Source organism: Ranitomeya variabilis, chromosome 6, assembly GCF_051348905.1.
Source record: "Ranitomeya variabilis isolate aRanVar5 chromosome 6, aRanVar5.hap1, whole genome shotgun sequence".
NCBI classification, from domain to species: domain Eukaryota; kingdom Metazoa; phylum Chordata; class Amphibia; order Anura; family Dendrobatidae; genus Ranitomeya; species Ranitomeya variabilis.
In genome coordinates, this window is record NC_135237.1 from 278,465,462 (window position 1) to 278,484,997 (window position 19,536).

General features: G+C 40.3%; 1 protein-coding gene across 1 annotated transcript in view; it reads right to left on the bottom strand.

Annotated features, from left to right (window-relative positions):
- GABBR2 (gamma-aminobutyric acid type B receptor subunit 2) overlaps positions 1-19,536 on the bottom strand; it is a 1,202,616-nt gene that overhangs the window by 331,118 nt on the left and 851,962 nt on the right. Inside the window, exon 13 of the mRNA XM_077269688.1 lies at positions 7,734-7,856. Coding sequence (XP_077125803.1) covers positions 7,734-7,856 — 123 coding nt within the window. The remainder of the gene's footprint in view (positions 1-7,733; positions 7,857-19,536) is intronic.

Sequence of the window (19,536 nt, forward strand, 5' to 3'; positions counted from 1 at the left end):
CTTTGCTAGTGATTGGCAGCAGTGCGTAAAAAGAGGATTTTCTTTTCATTTTAAACCATGATGACCCTGGATTTTTTAAGTCAACCTCTTTTCTTCATTAATTAGTCAAAGAATATTCAAGCATATACTGGCAAAAACAGTGCATTGCAAAGAAACAAGGGACATTGATGAAAATTGCATCGAATTTATGGTGCACACTGCATAATATATCTGGTGTAACTCGGAACAGATTTTCATTTCTCTGAGCATTTAGTTACAGAATATCTGTTGTGTTACATTCTGTGACACTACAACTTAGAAGATTTTGGTGGCAGACAAATTCCTAAAAGTGGTTCCATTCCAAAAATCTATTTGACTACTGTTCTTACTTGCATTCTTATTCTTTATGCATATAACTACCCCCTTGTCCTACAGGTGCAATTACAACAAAACATTCTGGTTCACCCTTGTCCTATAAATACATATAATGTACGTATTACATACACAGTGCTCAGATGTGTATTCATATGTACATTTTCCCACCAGATTGTGCCTTTTCCCAACACTGCATATAGGCACATAGTACTTACTTACTATGGAAATAGGTAATCCTTACTTTGGGTTCAAATCATGGCATATTAGACACATCTATGCTACTTTGTGGCCATCATGTGCTCTGCTATACAAGAAGAACAAAGCAGATTGGACCAATCTTTATGGCTGGGAAATCTATATATTAATACAAATCTGGTTTTTAGTATCAAACAGTAAGTAAATTGTGATTCTTAGATTACATTAGACAGAATGACCTAGTCTTCTAACTTAATATATCCACAAACAATTCAAACATTTTTAATTGACCCATAATAATTAGAAAGTTATTCAATAGATTAAGGATGCCCTATTACAGTAAAGCTAATAAACTCAATCGGGTTCAAAATGAAAAAATAATGCTTTCATATAGATACAGTCAATAACTGGTTTTGCCCTCTCATTAGGAAATTGACAAATATTACAAAGATGATGGAATCTTTTGAATACCTGTTCTTCACTGCTGCGTGGTTACACACACTATTTGTGAAGTTTTCTTCAGTGTTCAAAGGCTTTCCCTATTTCAATTGCTAAGCTATAAGCTGTAACGTTCTATCACTATCCAGATTCATGCCAAAATGTCTGCTGCATTCTCTGCCTCTACTTTTATACAGGCTATGAAAGTCCCTCCTGATCAGCAAATCGCCAATTGTTTAAATTACTTGAGTTTAATGAATTCCTAAACATTCAAAAGGAATTCAACCTACTTTTCAAATTAATTTGTTCTTCCCTAAAATATACAGTGCATGCAATAATTTGTATGGAGGTGAATAGAATTGTGTGTAAACTTTAATTTTAATACTGATTTGAGTAGTAATTTAGGCACCATGGGAATATTTACCATCCAGAGTGTTTTTATACATGGCTTATCATTACTTTGCAAGAGAAAATAAGGTACAAGTGGTTCCTGGCAAGGTTGGCTAATGTGAATTTTCTGGCTCTGTGTCAGCCTAACTTCCAGGAACAGCCTTAAATTACTCCATTACTGAGATGTTCAATCCGGAACTAAGGAGACAAAGGCAGGCAATGGGATATCATTATTGAAGCCCCTGTAGAATTGATTGAGATGATGAAGAAAGCTGTCGTATTATATACATACATTTGAGTTGAATAAATTTTACAGGCAATCAATGCAATGTGAAATTGAGCAATTGAGTTTCTACAGTACATAAAAGGTGCAGAGAGCTCTGAAACAGTTAAACAATAGCTTCTTATTACTACGACAAGGTATGAATGCATTAGGACTATGCTTAATCTACAATGACATTACTCCTCCACAAACATTTTATTCCCGCGACTGGCACATTTTACTTATTAATACTTCATAATCTCCGTGATCAAGCCTTTTCGCATGACCGTCACATGACGTAAAATTCTGCAGTACCAGATTCTTGTTTCTGGAATGCATTATATAAAATGCCAGAAGGAAGATCTGCACCATCTGATGTTCTTATAATAGTTCTTCTCCAAAGTAAATGATAAAAAAGATACCTAAGCATCTTCAGGAATGATCGGTTTTCAATTGACTTTTTTCCCGCAGCCATGTGGAAGCTTTTGCAAGTGTTCATCTAAGTTAGGTCTTACCAAGCATGTCTAGTGTACTAATGGGTCCTGCAAATCTATTATTCATTGGCATAGCATCTATTATAAACTCTGAGCAAAAATGTCTCCTGTGTTTTGAGTTCCTTGCTCTACTTTTAAATGGTAAAATACTGTTTAAAGGAACAGACTGTATGGAGTTCATGTACAACACCTTTCGCTTAGATACTAAGATTTTTCTAAGTATTTTATATATTTAGCTACCGTATATACTCGAGTATAAGCAGAGATTTTCAGCCCATTTTTTAGGCTGAAAGTGCCCCTCTCGGCTTATACTCGAGTCATTGTCCAAGGGGGTCAGCGGGGGAGGGGAAGTGGCAGGAGTGGCGGCTGTCACATCATACTTACCCCCACCTGACATGTCTCTGCACATTCCTGCTTCTCAGATGGTCTCTGGCACCTGCAGCTCTTCCTGTATTCAGCGGTCATGTAGTACCGCTCATTAAAGTAATGAATATGCACGCGACTCCACTCCCATAGGCATGAAGCGCATATTCATTATTTTAATGAGTGGTACCATGTGACCGCTGAACACAGGAACAAGCTGCCGGCGCGCACCGGAGACCATTGGAGAAGCAGGGACTTGCAGAGACTGTGCCAGGAGGGGGTGAGCATGACGGGGGAGGGTGAGCCATGCTATATTCACCTGTCCTGATTCCACCGCTGCACTGTGTCTTCCGCGTCCTCTGGCTGTGATGTTCAGGTCAGAGGATGTGATGATGTGTTTAATGTGTGCCCTTCACAGTCACTGCAGTGAGCCAGAAGAAATAGCTGTGCGCAGCGGTGGAACAGGACAGGTGAATATCGCAAGTGTCGGGGGCCTGAGCCAGTGTCAACTCTGGTACCCATAGAGTGCCGGTGTCCCCGCCTGCTCAGGACACCGGCACTCGGCGCCCAGCGATGAGCGTTGAGTATGTCATTTTTTTTTAAAATCACAGCAGCAACATATGGGGCATATTATTCTACGGAGCATCTTATGGGGCCATCAACCTTTATGAAGCAGCATATAGGGCATATTATGCTACAGAGCATCTTTTGGGGCCATCAACCTTTATGAAGCAGCATATGTGGCATATTATGCTATGGAGCCTCTTATGGGGCCATCAACCTTTATGGAGCAGCATATGGGGCATATTATTCTATGAAGCATCTTATGGGGCTATCAACGTTTATGGAGCATTAAATGGGGCATATTGTTCTATGGAGCATCTTATGGGGCCATCAAACCTTTATGGGGCATTATAAGGGGCATATTATTCTATGGAGCATCTTATAGGGCCATCATTAACCTTTGTGCAGCATTATGTGGGGCATATTTTAATATGGAGCATCTTATAGGTCCGTTATTAAGCTTTGTGCAGCATTATATGGGCATATTTTTGTAAAGAGCATCTTATGGGGCCCATCATGACCTTTATGAAGCATTATATGGGGCGTATTTTGTATGGAGCATCTTATGGGGCCCATAATGACCTTTATGAAGCATTATATGGGGCGTATTTTGCATGGAGCATCTTATGGGGCCCATCATGAACTGTAAGGAGCATTATATGGGGCTCCTGATTCAATATAAATATTCAAAAACATTTAACCTACTGATTTCTCAATCAATTTTACTTTTTATTGGTATCTATTTTTATTTTTGAAATTTACCAGTAGCTGCTGACTTGAGTCAATAAGTTTTCACAGTTTTTGTGGCAAAATTAGAGGTCTTGGCTCGGGTAGGCTTATACTCGATTATACACGGTAATTATAAATGATAAACACCATCATGTGATATATGTATAAAATATAGCAAACCGCTAACACATTAAAGCCACCTTTTATAGTGTAGGTCCCCTCATGCCAGCAAAATACAGTAGGTCTGACTCAAGAGAATATGATGAGACGGATAGATAAGCCAACACAGTGAAGTTTTTGTTATGTTCGCCAAAACATCCTGAACAACTTACATGATATTGCAATATTTTGCAGAAAAAGGACACTGTTAATAGGGTTTACTGCATTTACACTCACTGATAATTGTGAATGAGAATTTTTAAAACGCTTGTTTCAAGATTACCTTTTAGTGTAAACAGACTGACAATTACCTGATAAATGAGCCAAATGCTCGTTCGTAGGGTGAAATGATATTTTGCCTAGTGCAATAAGACATACAGCTCTGGAAAAAATTAAGAGACCACTGCAAAATGTACAGTTTGTCTGATTTTTCTCTTTATAGGTATATTTTTGAGTAAAATGTAAATTGTTCATTTATTCTATAAACTTCTGACATCGTGTCTCCGAATTTCCAAGCAATAAATGTTGTATTTTTTTCTGACAAAAAAAAACAAAAAAACCCCAGTGCTTTCAGACCTCAAATAATGCAAAGAAAATAAGTTCAGAATCATTTAGAAACAACAATACTAATGTTTTATCTCAGGAAGAGTTCAGAAATCAATATTTTGTGGAATAACCATGATTTTTAATCACAGCTTTCATGCTTTCCAACAGACTTTCACACTGCTCATGGAGCAAAAATGTAAGCAGTTCTTCTTTGTTTGATGGCTTGTGACTGTCCATCATCCTCTAGAATACATTCCAGTGGTTTTCAATGGGGTTCAGGTCTGGAGATTGGGCTGCCCATGACAGGGCTTACTCACGTACATTTTGGCAAACTAAAGTCTCTGTGTCACCAATGGGTTCGACCTGGTTCTTCTGTCATAGTGCTTCATTTCACTCAAATGTCAAAAGATATTTTGCACTGATACTGATGCACCCTAAGCCTGCAGGACAGCTTGAATTTCTTTGGAACTCTATTAGGGCTGCATATTCACCATCCGCACTATCCTGTGTTGCAGCCTTTCATTAATTTTTTACTGCTGTCCACGTGCAGGGAGATTAGCTACAGTGCCATGGGTTGTAAACTTCTTGATTATATTATGCACCATGGACAAAGGAACATCACGATTTATGGAGATTCTCTTCAAACCTTGAAATTGTTGATATTTTTCAACAATTTTGGTTCTCCAGCCCTCAGACAGTTCTCGTCTCCTTTTTCTGTTCTCTATGCTTAGTGTGGCACACACAATGCAAAGATTGTGTCAAAATCTTGCCTTTCATCTGGTTTCATGTGTTATTTTAATATTGTCCACACCTGTTACTTGCCACAGGTGAGTCTGAATGAGCATCATATGCTTGAAACAAAGTTGTTTACCCACAATTTTGGAAAAGTGCCAAGAATTTTGTCTGACCCATTTTCAGGGTTTTGTGTGAAGTTATGTCCGATTTGCCTTTTTTTCTCTAGTTTTTATGTGTTGTTCCAATACACACAAATTAAATAAACGTGTGTATATCAAAATAGCTATAATTGCAATAATTTTCTGGAATATCTTCCAGCGTGCACACACTTTCAGCAATTACTATAACATTTTTTTAACACATCCAATTGTAAAACTTATCTTTAGTTCAAGATCTTTGGATTTAAATGTACTTTAGTCATGGGAACAAAGCTTTAATAGGCGGTTTGTCAATTTTACAATAGACTACAGTTCTATAGTTTTGCAATAATATAAAAATGACTAATGACAGGTTTTAGTCCTCTAAGGACTTTTGTACAAAAAAAATGGAGAAAACAGTTAATATTTTTAATAAATACACAAAACTAAACTATGAAAATAAGTTCACGTTGCTCAAAACATACATTTAAGCAATCCTAAAAAATAAAAAAAATACAGTATATCATATTTTATCTGTAATTTATGGAATGCATTTATTCCATACCTAAATGAGAAAAAAAAAAAACACGATAGCATAATCATTTGCTTTCTTACAAAGAAGTGGAACAAAAAGAGATCAGAAAATTTTATGTACCAGACATTTAAACCAATGAAAACAGAAGTCAACCCTGCAAAAAACAAGCTCCCACACAACTCTATCAATTGAAAAAAAGTTATTGCCCTTAGAATATAGTAACACTGATTTTTTAAACATTTTTTTAAGTAGTAAAATATAAAAGACTATATAAATTTGATACCACCGTTACTTGACTTTTTTGTAGACCAAAGCTAGTATGTCCTTTTTATGGCATTTTTCAATTCCACTTGGAATTTTTGTTCCATGGTATGTTATAATATAAAGTGTAATCGATCAGAAGTGGTGCACGCTAATTGTAAGGGTGGTGCTTGAAGGAAAATAGAGTAATATATTGTAGAGCAATGACCTTCGGCACTCGAGTGCTGGAGGTCATCACTCTACAATATGTTATAATATAATATATTACATAGTAAAACTAATGGTCTAAGTTAGAATTACAACTCGTCACACAAAAAACATGCTCTCATAAAGCAAAGTTGCTGTAAAAAATTTGGAATGGAAAGGAAAGATGGGATAAATTAAAGTAAATAAAAAAAAAATGTAAATAGTCTAAATTCATTAAAAATAAAAAGCCGTAGGCAGTCAAAATATTATTTAGAGTTGAATTGTCACCTTTCATCACATTTATTTTTAAAATATAAATGCATTCCCCAAAATATAAAAAGTCTTAGAATTCACATTATGTGGTTCCTCCGTTATTTCTGCTATAAATATAAAAATTAATTGACAACTGGGTGTTACCTGTTGGGGGTCTGTCCTTGCAAGGTCTGACATGATCAATGTCTCACTTTATAGGGACACATTCCTTTGACAAGATAACGCCCAATTGTCAATTTAATGATACATATCTTGGATCAGTAACAGAACTGCAAAAAAAGAGAAGTTGCTGCAGAATTGTTCTTTAGTGGGGAATGCAAGAGACATGCCAGGAGAGCTGACAGTTCCTGTTTAATTTAAGAGCATTTCTGGGATAGGTAGCACTGATTTGGAAGTCTATATATTGGAGAATTTTGGACCTGTTTTGAGGAAAACAAATTGTGCTCAGCAGTAGTGTTGAGCGATACCTTCCGATACTTGAAAGTATCGGTATCGGATAGTATCGGCCGATACCCGAAAAATATCGGATATCGCCGATACGATACCCGATACCAATACAAGTCAATGGGACACAAGTATCGGAAGGTATCCTGGATGGCTCCCAGGGTCTGAAGGAGAGGAAACTCTCCTTCAGGCCCTGGGATCCATATTCATGTAAAAAATAAAGAATTAAAATAAAAAATATGGATATACTCACCCGTCCGGCGGCCCCTGGACCTTACCGATTGTAACCGGCAGCCTCCGTTCCTAAGAATGTGGAGTTTAGGACCCTCGATGACGTCGTGGCTTGTGATTGGTCGCATGCCGCTCATGTGACCGCTCACGCGACCAATGAGTATATCCATATTTTTTATTTTAATTCTTTATTTTTTACATGAATATGGTTCCCAGGGCCTGAAGGAGAGTCTCCTCTCCTCCAGACCCTGGGAACCATACACTGGGAACTTCCGATTCCGATTTCCGATACCACAAAAATATTGGAACTCGGTATCGGAATTCCAATACCGCAAGTATTGGCCGATACCCGATACTTGCTGTATCGGAATGCTCAACACTACTCAGCAGTGAACAATCAGTTTAAGCTAATATAATGAATAAAACTTGCATCTTACCTCAAGGTTGTATTCTTCAACTGTCCTTTTTAAAGGGTCAACTATTTGCCAACATATCAAAATACACAGATCAATCAATAACATTCCACCGACTATTATCAGGAGCTTCTGATCCTTTATGATCTGTAAATAACAGTAAATAAATATACTCGTGAATTGATTTTAACTAGGTGCCTTTTTACAACAAATAATTAGGATGATGAGAAATATATATCAGGAAAAATATTTCAGTTTTTTCTGTTCTTAGTAGTATTCTAATTCAGTTTCTTACAAGAAAAAAGCCCAAATCGTATGTATATTGCTTTGATCCTTAAATTGTATTAGCCACATTATATTTATTTTAACAGATGTGTTGAGGACATGATCCCAGAAAGCCTTCAGAATTAAACTTGAAAAGAAACTGTCCCACAATAATACCAGGGATGTTTGGTCAGGAATGAAATTACTGACTGGGCTTAAGGCAAGGTCTGATCACGGGGGAGGAAAACTGGACAAGGCTAATGAGATGAACAAGTATTTCAATAGATTTAGCAGTACATGTGTACTGCCAACTGGAAGTGGAGGGGAATTGGGTGCAAATTCTGCAACATCAATGTTGGAGGATGAGCAGACTAATTTTAGAGTATCCGAAAATGATGTGAGGAGGCAGTTTAAGTCACTTAACATTGGTAAAGCAGCAGGACCAGATGGACTCAGCTCACGTGTCCTTAAAGTTTGTGCAGACCAGCTGTGTACTGTCTTTACACTCCTATTTAATGGAAGTCTACAAACACAGAGGGTACCAGTGTTATGGAAAACTTCCTGTCTGGTGCCGGTACCCAAGACTTCTTCTCCTGCAACCCTAAATGACTATCGTCCTGTAGCCTTAACATCTCACGCTATGAAGGCCTTGGAAAGATTAGTGCTTGCTCACTTAAGACCAAGGGTTAACGCTTTTATTGATCCCCTTCAGTTTGCTTACCGACATAGATTGGGGGTGGATGATGCTATTCTTTCTCTGTTACATAGTGTACATTCATTTCTGGACACTGACGGAACCATGGTGCGAGCGATGTTCTTTGATTTCTCGAGTGCATTTAATTCCCTGCAGCCACCTTTACTACACAAAAAGATGACCGATATGAAGGTGGAGGAGGGGATGAGAAATTGGATAACTGACTACCTATCAGATCGGCCACAGTTTGTACAGATGGGAGCAGTTGTGTCAAGCAGATTATTGAGCAGTGTAGGTGCCCCCACAGGGAACGGTGCTTGCGCCCTTTCTATTCACACTGTATACATCAGACTTTCAGTATAAATCTGATCTTTGCCACCTTCAAAAATTTTCGGATGACTCCGTGGTTGTGGGATGTTTTAGGGGAGATCAGGGGGATGAGGAATACAGAAGGGTGGTGTCGAATTTCGTGGATTGGTGCAATGGTAACTATCTACAACTAAATGTTAAGAAAACTAAGGAGTTGGTGGCCAACTATAGCAGGATTAAGTTGGAATGCTTACCGATCACTATTGCTGGGCAGGAGGTAGAGCAGGTGGAGAGTTATAAATATTTGGGGGTCCATTTGGACAGCAAACTGGACTGGAGATGCCACTCAGAGACTGTCTACAAGAAGGGGATGAGCAGACTGTATTTCCTAAGGAAACTGAGGTCTTTTAATGAGTGCAGCAAAATGTTAGAAATGTTCTACCAGTCTGTGGTGGCAAGTGCCATCTTTTTTGCAATCATATGCTGGGGTAATAGTGTGCGGGCCTCTGATGCTAATAAGCTGAATAAGCTTATCAAAAAGGCAAGCTCTGCTGTGGGCTGCAATCTGGACTCTCTTGAGGAGGTAGTGGAGAGAAGAACTCTGAAAAAGTGTATGGCAATCATGAACAATAATGCACATCCACTATATGAGCTATTCATGAGACAGAAGAGCACCTTCAGTAACCGGCTAAATACTTCTGAGGTGTAAGAAGGAAAAATATAGGAAATCGTTTGTGCCAACTGCTATGGGAATGTACAACAATAACATTAGGGTTAAATCATCAAGGTGAATGTCTGCTTTATTCCTTCTACTTTTCAGTTTACCTGCGGTGTATGTCCTATTCTAATGTATAATGTCCTTCTGTCAACTACACTGTCATGTCAATTAAGTAATTCATTTTATGATTCTTATGATGTAAGTTGTGCTGCTGTGATACTATAATTTCCCACGGGATCAATAAAGTGTATCGTATCGTATCGTATCGTATCGTATCGTATGATCTTGTGACACTCACTATTATACAGTGGCATGTAAAAGTTTGGGCACTCCTGGTCAAAATTACTATTATTGTGAACAGTTAAGCAAGTTGAAGATGAAATGAACTAAAAAAAGACTAAAGTTAAAGATGACACATTTCCTTTGTATTTTAGGCAAAAAAAAAAAAAAAATATATATATATATATATATATATATATATATTGTCATTTTTTACATTTTAAAGCGACAAAAAATGGGATGATGCAAAGGTTTTGGCACCCTTGGAGATATTTGTGATCAGATAACTTTGACCAAGGTTTGAGACCTTAATAAGCCTGCCAGGGTTATGGCTTGTTCACTATCATCATTATAAAAGACCAGGTAATGCAAATTTCCCAGCTTTATAAAAGCCCAGCCTCTTTTAACTTTGTGCCAAAAACAGCAGCCATGGATTCTTCTAAGCTGCTGCCTAGCACTCTGAAAATGTAAATAGTGGAGACCCACAAAGCAGGAGAAGGCTATAAGAAGATAGCAAAGCATTTTCAAGTTGTCCTTTTCTCAGTTCGAAATGTAATTAATACTAGTAAAATAAGGAGATAAAAAAGTGCAAATAGGGTCTTAGCCTTGGGATTAATTGCAGTTTTTAACAAGGAGCTGCTCACCTGATGGCATAAAGCAAAAGCATGTGTGTATCGGCTGCTGCAGATCCACGGGCCACCAACGCGACCTTCTCAGAGACGTTGTAAAGGATAATTTGTGGATTAAGTCCGCGCTGCCCCAATGATACAAATCCAGATATAATAATGAACTCTGGTGGTTTATTCAATGCGTTTCATGGTCTATCTGACCTCTTTATCAGGAAAATTACCACAAAGACATAAGGTATGTTTTTGTGGTTATTTTCCTGATGAAGAGGTCAGATAGACCTTGAAACACATTGAATAAACCACCGGAGTTCATTATTATATCTGAATTTGTATCATTGGGGCAGCGCGGACTTAATCCACAAATTATCCTTTACAACGAAATGTAATTAAGAAATGGCAGTTAACAGAAACAGTACAGGTCAAGTTAAGGTCTGGAAGCCAAAGAAAAAATTCAGATAGAATTGCTTGTAGGATTGCTACAGAGGCAAATTAGAACCCCACTCTTTAAGGCAAAAGATCAGAAAGAATTTACAGACTCTGGAGTTGTGGTACATTGGTTTACTATTCATAGACACCTGCACAAATATGGTCTTCATGGAAGAGTCATCAGAAGAAAATCTATCCTGTGTTCTCACCATAAAATTCAGCATCAAAAGTATGCAAAAGAACATCTAAACAAGTCTGATGCATTTCGGCAACAAGTCCTGTGGACCGATTAGGTTAAAATAGTATTCTTTGGCCACAATGATCAAAGGTATGTGTGGAGAAAAAAGAGCACAGAATCTTAGGAAAAGAACATCTTTTCAACCATTAAAGGGAATCTGTCACCCCAAAAATCATATATGAGATAAGGCACCAGCATCAGGGGCTTATCTACAGCATTCTGCAATGCTGTAGATAAGTCCCCGATGTAACCTGAAAGGAAAGAAAAACAGGTTATATTATACTTAACCAGGGGTGGTCCCTCTGCGGTCCGGGTGCGATGGGCGTCACGGTCCGTCGCCTCCTATCTTCATATGATGACGTCGTCTTCTTGTCTTTCTGCCGCAGCTCTGGCGCGGCCTGGCCTGTTGAGGGCAGAGCAAAGTACTGCAGTGCCCAGGCGCCATGAAAGGTCAGAGAGGCCCGGCGCCTGTGCACTGCAGTACTTTGCTCTGCCCTCAACAGGGCAGACAATGTACAACTGCGCCGGAGCCGCACAGGAAGACAAGAAGAGGACATCATTGTATGAAGATAGGAAGCGCCGGACTCGGACCGCGATGCCCATTGGACCCGAGACAAACCGGGACTGCCTCTGGGTGAGTATAATCTAACCTGTTTTTCTTACCTTTCTGGTTACATGGGGGCTTATCTATGCACTACAGAATGCTGTAGATAAGCCCCTGATGCCGGTGGCATTATTTCATATACGATTTTTGGGGTGACAGATTCCCTTTAAGTATGGGGATGGATCAATCATGCTTTGGGGTTGTGTTGCAGCCAATGGCACAAGGATCATTTAATGTAGAGGGAAGAATGAATTCAATGATATATCAACAAATTCCTGATGCAAACATAACATCATCTGGAAAAAGCTGAAGTTGAAAAGAGGATGGATTCTACAAATAGATAATGATCCTAAACACACGTCAAAAGACTACCTCAAAAGTCGTAAGCTGAAGGTTTTACAATGGCCCTCACAGTTCCTTGATCTGAACTTCATTGAAAATCTGTGGCTAGACCTCAAAATAGAAGTGCATGCAGGACGAATCAGGAATCTCACAGAATTGGCAGAATTTTCCAAGGAAGAATGGATCCCTCAAACAAGAATTGAAAGACTTTGGACTGGTTACAAAAAGCATTTACAAGCTGTGATACTTGCAAAACGGGTGCTACTAGGTACTAACCATGCAAGGGGTCCAAACTTTTCCATTGGACCATTTTCATTTTTGTAATTTTTAAAATTATTTTTTTTTTAGTTTTTTTCCTAAAATACAAAGGAAATATGTCATATTTAATATTAGCTCTTTTAGAGATTATTTAATTTTCAACTTCTTTAACCCCTTTACCCCCAAGGGTGGTTTGCACGTTAATGACCGGGCCAATTTTTACAATTCTGACCACTGTCCCTTTATGAGGTTATAACTCTGGAACGCTTTAACAGATCCTGATGATTCTGACACTTTTTTCTTGTGACATATTGTACTTCATGATAGTGGTAAAATTTCTTTGATATTACCTGCGTTTATTTGTGAAAAAAACGGAAAATTTTGAAAATTTCGCAATTTTCCAACTTTGAATTTTTATACAATTAAATAACAGAGATATGTCACATAAAATACTTAATAAGTAACATTTCCACATGTCTACAACATCAGCACAATTTTGGAACCAAATTTTTTTTTTGTTAGGGAGTTATAAGGGTTAAAAGTTGACCAGCAATTTCTCATTTTTACAACACCATTTTTTTTAGGGACCACATCTCATTTGAAGTCATTTTGAAGGGTCTATATGATGAAAAATACCCAAGTGTGACACCATTCTAAAAACTGCACCCCTCAAGGTGCTCAAAACCACATTCAAGAAGTTTATTAACCCTTCAGGTGTGTCACAGGAATTTTTGGAATGTTTAAATAAAAATGAACATTTAACTTTTTTACACAAAAAATTTACTTCAGATCCATATGGGGGTAAACCACTGTTTGGGTGCATGGCAGAGCTTGGAAGGGAAGAAGCGCCATTTGACTTTTCAATGCAAAATTGACTGGAATTGAGATGGGATGCCATGTTGTGTTTGGAGAGCCACTGATGTGTCTAAACATTGAAACCCCCCACAAGTGACACCATTTTGGAAAGTAGACCCCAGAAGGAACTAATCTAGATGTGTTGTGAGAGCTTTGATCCCCCAAGTGTTTCACTACAGTTTAACGCAGAGCCGTGAAAATAAAAATTATTTTTTCCCCACAAAAATTATTTTTTAGCCCCCAGTTTTGTATTTTCCCAAGGGTAACAGGAAAAATTGGACCCCAAACGTTGTTGTCCAATTTGTCCTGAGTACACTGATACCCGATATGTGGGGGGGAACCGCTGTTTGGGCGCATGGGAGAGCTCGGAAGGGAAGGAGCGCCATTTGGAATGCAGACTTAGATGGAATGGTCTGCAGGTGTCACGTTGCATTTGCAGAGCCCCTAATGTACCTAAACCATATACAGGTCCTTCTCAAAAAATTAGCATATAGTGTTAAATTTCATTATTTACCATAATGTAATGATTACAATTAAACTTTCATATATTATAGATTCATTATCCACCAACTGAAATTTGTCAGGTCTTTTATTGTTTTAATACTGATGATTTTGGCATACAACTCCTGATAACCCAAAAAACCTGTCTCAATAAATTAGCATATCAAGAAAAGGTTCTCTAAATGACCTATTACCCTAATCTTCTGAATCAACTAATTAACTCTAAACACATGCAAAAGATACCTGAGGCTTTTAAAAACTCCCTGCCTGGTTCATTACTCAAAACCCCCATCATGGGTAAGACTAGCGACCTGACAGATGTCAAGAAGGCCATCATTGACACCCTCAAGCAAGAGGGTAAGACCCAGAAAGAAATTTCTCAACAAATAGGCTGTTCCCAGAGTGCTGTATCAAGGCACCTCAATGGTAAGTCTGTTGGAAGGAAACAATGTGGCAGAAAACGCTGTACAACGAGAAGAGGTGACCGGACCCTGAGGAAGATTGTGGAGAAGGACCGATTCCAGACCTTGGGGAACCTGAGGAAGCAGTGGACTGAGTCTGGTGTGGAAACATCTAGAGCCACCGTGCACAGGCGTGTGCAGGAAATGGGCTACAGGTGCCGCATTCCCCAGGTAAAGCCACTTTTGAACCATAAACAGCGGCAGAAGCGCCTGACCTGGCCTACAGAGAAGCAGCACTGGACTGTTGCTAAGTGGTCCCAAGTACTTTTTTCTGATGAAAGCAAATTTTGCATGTCATTCGGAAATCAAGGTGCCAGAGTCTGGAGGAAGACTGGGGAGAAGGAAATGCCAAAATGCCTGAAGTCCAGTGTCAAGTACCCACAGTCAGTGATGGTGTGGGGTGCCATGTCAGCTGCTGGTGTTGGTCCACTGTGTTTCATCAAGGGCAGGGTCAATGCAGCTAGCTATCAGGAGATTTTGGAGCACTTCATGCTTCCATCGGCTGAAATGCTTTATGGAGATGAAGATTTCATTTTTCAGCACGACCTGGCACCTGCTCACAGTGCCAAAACCACTGGTAAATGGTTTACTGACCATGGTATTACTGTGCTCAATTGGCCTGCCAACACTCCTGACCTGAAACCCATAGAGAATCTGTGGGATATTGTGAAGAGAAAGTTGAGAGACGCAAGACCCAACACTCTGGATGAGCTTAAGGCCGCTATTGAAGCATCCTGGGCCTCCATAACATCTCAGCAGTGTCACAGGCTGATTGCCTCCATGCCACGCCGCATTGAAGCAGTCATTTCTGCCAAAGGATTCCTGACCAAGTATTGAGTGCATAACTGAACATTATTATTTGATGGTTTTTTTGTTTTGTATTAAAAAACCTCTTTTATTTGATTGGTCGGGTGAAATATGCTAATTTATTGAGACAGGTTTTTTGGGTTATCAGGAGTTGTATGCCAAAATCATCAGTATTAAAACAATAAAAGACCTGACAAATTTCAGTTGGTGGATAATGAATCTATAATATATGAAAGTTTAATTGTAATCATTACATTATGGTAAATAATGAAATTTAACACTATATGTTAATTTTTTGAGAAGGACCTGTAAACCCCCACAAGTGACCCCATATTGGAAACTAGACCTCCCAAGGAACTTATCTAGATGTGTTGTGAGAACTTTGAACCCCCAAGTGTTTCACTACAGTATATAACGCAGAGCCGTGAAAATAAAAAATCCTTTTTTTTCCACAAAAACTATTTTTTAGCCCCCAGTTTTGTATTTTTCCAAGGGAAACAGTGTAAATTGAACCCCAAAAGTTGTTGTCCAATTTGTCCTGAGTACGATGATACCCAATATGTGTGTGGAACCACCGTTTGGGCGCATGGCAGAGCTCGGAAGGGAAGGAGCGCCATTTGGAATGCAGACTTAGATGGATTGGTCTACAGGCATCACGTTGCATTTGCAGAGCCCCTGATGTAACTAAACAGTAGAAACCCCCCACAAGTGACCCCATATTGGAAACTAGACCCCCCAAGGAACTTATCTAGATATGTTGTGAGAACTTTGAACCCCCAAGTGTTTCACTACAGTTTATAACGCAGAGCCGTGAAAATAAAAAATATTTTTTTTTACACAAAAATTATTTTTTAGCCCCCAGTTTTGTATTTTCCCAAGGGTAACAGGAGAAATCGGACCGCAAAAGTTGTTGTCCAATGTGTCCTGAGTACGCTGATACCCCATATGTTGGGGTACACCCCCATTTGTGCGCACGGGAGAGCTCGGAAGGGAAGGAGCACTGTTTTAATTTTTCAGTGCAGAATTGGCTGGAATTGAGATCGGACGCAATGTCACATTTGGAGAGCCCCTGATGTGCCTAAACAGTGGAAACCCCCAATTCTAACTGAAACCCTAATCCAAACACACCCCTAACCCTAATCTCAACTGTAACCCTAACCACACCCCTAACCCTGACACACCCCTAACCCTAATCCCAACCGTATTCCCAACCGAAAATGTAATCCAAACCCTAACCCTAACTTTAGCCCCAACCCTAACTTTAGCCCCAACCCTAATTTCAGCCCCAACCCTAACCCTAACTGTAGCCCTAACCCTAGCCCAAACCCTAACCCTAGCCCTAACCCTAGCCCTAACCATAGCCCTAACCCTGTCATGGTTCCCAATGGCAAGGGAACGTAAGAAACATATAAATAACGAACGAGCTCTCGGGTGATGGAAACTCGAGTTGGCCGTGAGCTAAATCTACCACACAACTAATAGTAGCCAGGGAGCATACCTACGGCTTCCTAAATGCCACGCGCCAGCCGGAGGACTAACTATGCCTGGTAGAGGAAGAAACAGACCTGGCTTACCTCTAGTGAAATTCCCCAAAGATGATAGCAGCCCCACACATATATTAACGGTGATTTCAGGGGAAAAGACATACACAGTATGAAAGTAGATTTAGCAAAGAGAGGTCCACTTACTAGATAGCAGAAGGATACAAAAGAGGACTTCACGGTCAACTGAAAACCCTTTCAAAAAACCATCCTGAAATTACTTTAAGACTCCTGTGTCAACTCATCACACAGGAGTGGCAATATCAGACCACAAGAGCTTCCAGCAACAGAAAATGACAAAACTGTACACTGGACAAAAATACAAAAACGATAAGGACAATAAGTCCACTTAGCTGATCAGCAGACTAGTAGCAGGAACATGCAACCGAAAGACTCTGGTTACAATGATGACCGGCAAGGAAATGACTGGAGAGCAAGGCTAAATAGGAAACTCCCAAACACTGATGGAAGCAGGTGAACAGAAGCAGCAAAGTGCAAACAAGTCACCAGTACCACCAGCAACCACCAGGGGAGCCCAAAAAGCGGATACACAACAGTACCCTCCCCTTAAGGAGGGGGCACCGAACCCTCACAAGAACCGCCAGGGCGATCTGGATGAGCCCTATGAAAGGCACGAACCAAATCCGAGGCATGAACATCAGAGGCAGTTACCCAAGAATTATCTTCCTGACCATAGCCTTTCCATTTAACCAGATATTGAAGTCTCCGTCTGGAAATACGGGAGTCCAAGATCTTCTCTACGACGTACTCCAATTCACCCTCCACCAGCACAGGAGCAGGAGGTTCAGTAGAAGGAACCACCGGTACCTCATATCTCCGCAACAACGACCGATGGAACACATTATGGATAGCGAAAGATGCCGGGAGGTCCAAACGAAAGGAAACAGGGTTAAGAATCTCCAAAATCCTATAAGGACCGATGAACCGAGGCTTAAATTTGGGAGAAGAAACCCTCATAGGGACAAAACGGGAAGACAACCACACCAAGTCCCCAACGCGAAGGTGGGGACCAACACGACGACGACGGTTAGCAAACTGCTGAGTCCTCTCCTGGGACAATTCCAAATTATCCACCACTTGTCCCCAAATCCGATGCAACCGAACCACTACCGCATCCACTCCAGGACAATCCGAAGATTCAACCTGACCAGATGAAAAACGCGGATGAAACCCTGAATTGCAAAAGAAAGGAGAAACCAAAGTGGCAGAACTAGCCCGATTATTAAGAGCAAACTCCGCCAACGGCAGAAAGGCAACCCAATCATCCTGATCCGCAGACACAAAACACCTCAAATAAGTCTCCAAAGTTTGATTAGTTCGCTCCGTCTGGCCATTGGTCTGAGGATGGAATGCAGATGAAAAGGACAAATCAATGCCCAACCTGGCACAGACTGCCCGCCAAAATCTAGACACGAACTGGGTACCCCTATCAGAAACGATGTTTTCCGGAATACCATGCAAGCGAACCACATTTTGAAAAAACAGAGGGACCAACTCAGATGAGGAAGGCAACTTAGGCAATGGCACCAAATGAACCATTTTAGAAAAACGGTCACACACCACCCAGATGACAGACATCTTCTGAGAAAGAGGGAGATCCGAGATAAAGTCCATAGAGATGTGCGTCCAAGGCCTCTTAGGAATAGGCAAGGGCAACAACAACCCACTAGCCCTAGAACAACAAGGCTTGGCCCGAGCACACACATCGCAAGACTGCACAAAAACACGCACATCTCGAGACAGGGAAGGCCACCAGAAGGATCTAGCCATCAAATCTCTGGTGCCAAAAATTCCCGGATGACCTGCCAGAGTAGAAGAATGAACTTCCGAGATGACTCTAGTGGTCCAATCGTCAGGAACAAACAGTCTACCAGACGGACAACGATCAGGTCTATCCGCCTGAAATTCTTGCAAAGCACGTCGCAGATCTGGAGAGACAGCAGACAAAACCACCCCATCCTTAAGGACACCAGCAGGTTCAGAATTCCCAGGAGAGTCAGGCTCAAAACTCCTAGAAAGAGCATCTGCCTTCACATTCCTAGAACCCGGTAAGTACGAGACCACAAAATCAAACCGGGAAAAGAACAACGACCAACGTGCCTGTCTAGGATTCAGGCGCCTGGCAGACTCCAAATAAATTAAATTCTTGTGATCAGTCAAAACTACCACCTGATGTCTGGCACCCTCAAGCCAATGACGCCACTCCTCAAATGCCCACTTCATGGCCAAAAGCTCCCGATTACCCACATCATAGTTTCGCTCGGCGGCCGAAAATTTTCGCGAAAAGAACGCACAAGGTTTCATCACTGAGCAGTCGGAACTTTTCTGTGACAAAACCGCCCCCGCTCCGATCTCGGAAGCATCGACCTCAACCTGAAAGGGAAGAGAAACATCAGGCTGGCGCAACACAGGGGCAGACAAAAAGCGGCGCTTAAGCTCCCGAAAGGCCTCCACAGCAGCAGGGGACCAATTGGCAACATCAGCACCCTTTTTAGTCAAATCCGTCAGAGGTTTAGCAACGCCAGAAAAACCAGCTATAAATCGACGATAAAAATTAGCAAAGCCCAAGAATTTCTGAAGACTCTTCAGAGAAGTAGGCTGCGTCCAGTCGTAAATAGCCCGAACCTTGACAGGGTCCATCTCAATAGAAGAAGGGGAAAAAATGTACCCCAAAAAGGAAATTTTTTGAACCCCAAAAACACACTTTGAACCCTTTACACACAAAGAATTCTCCCGCAAACCTGAAAAACTCTCCTGACCTGCTGAACATGAGACTCCCAGTCATCAGAAAAAATCAAAATATCATCCAAGTACACAATCATAAATTTATCCAAATATTCACGGAAAATATCATGCATTAAGGACTAAAAGACCGAAGGT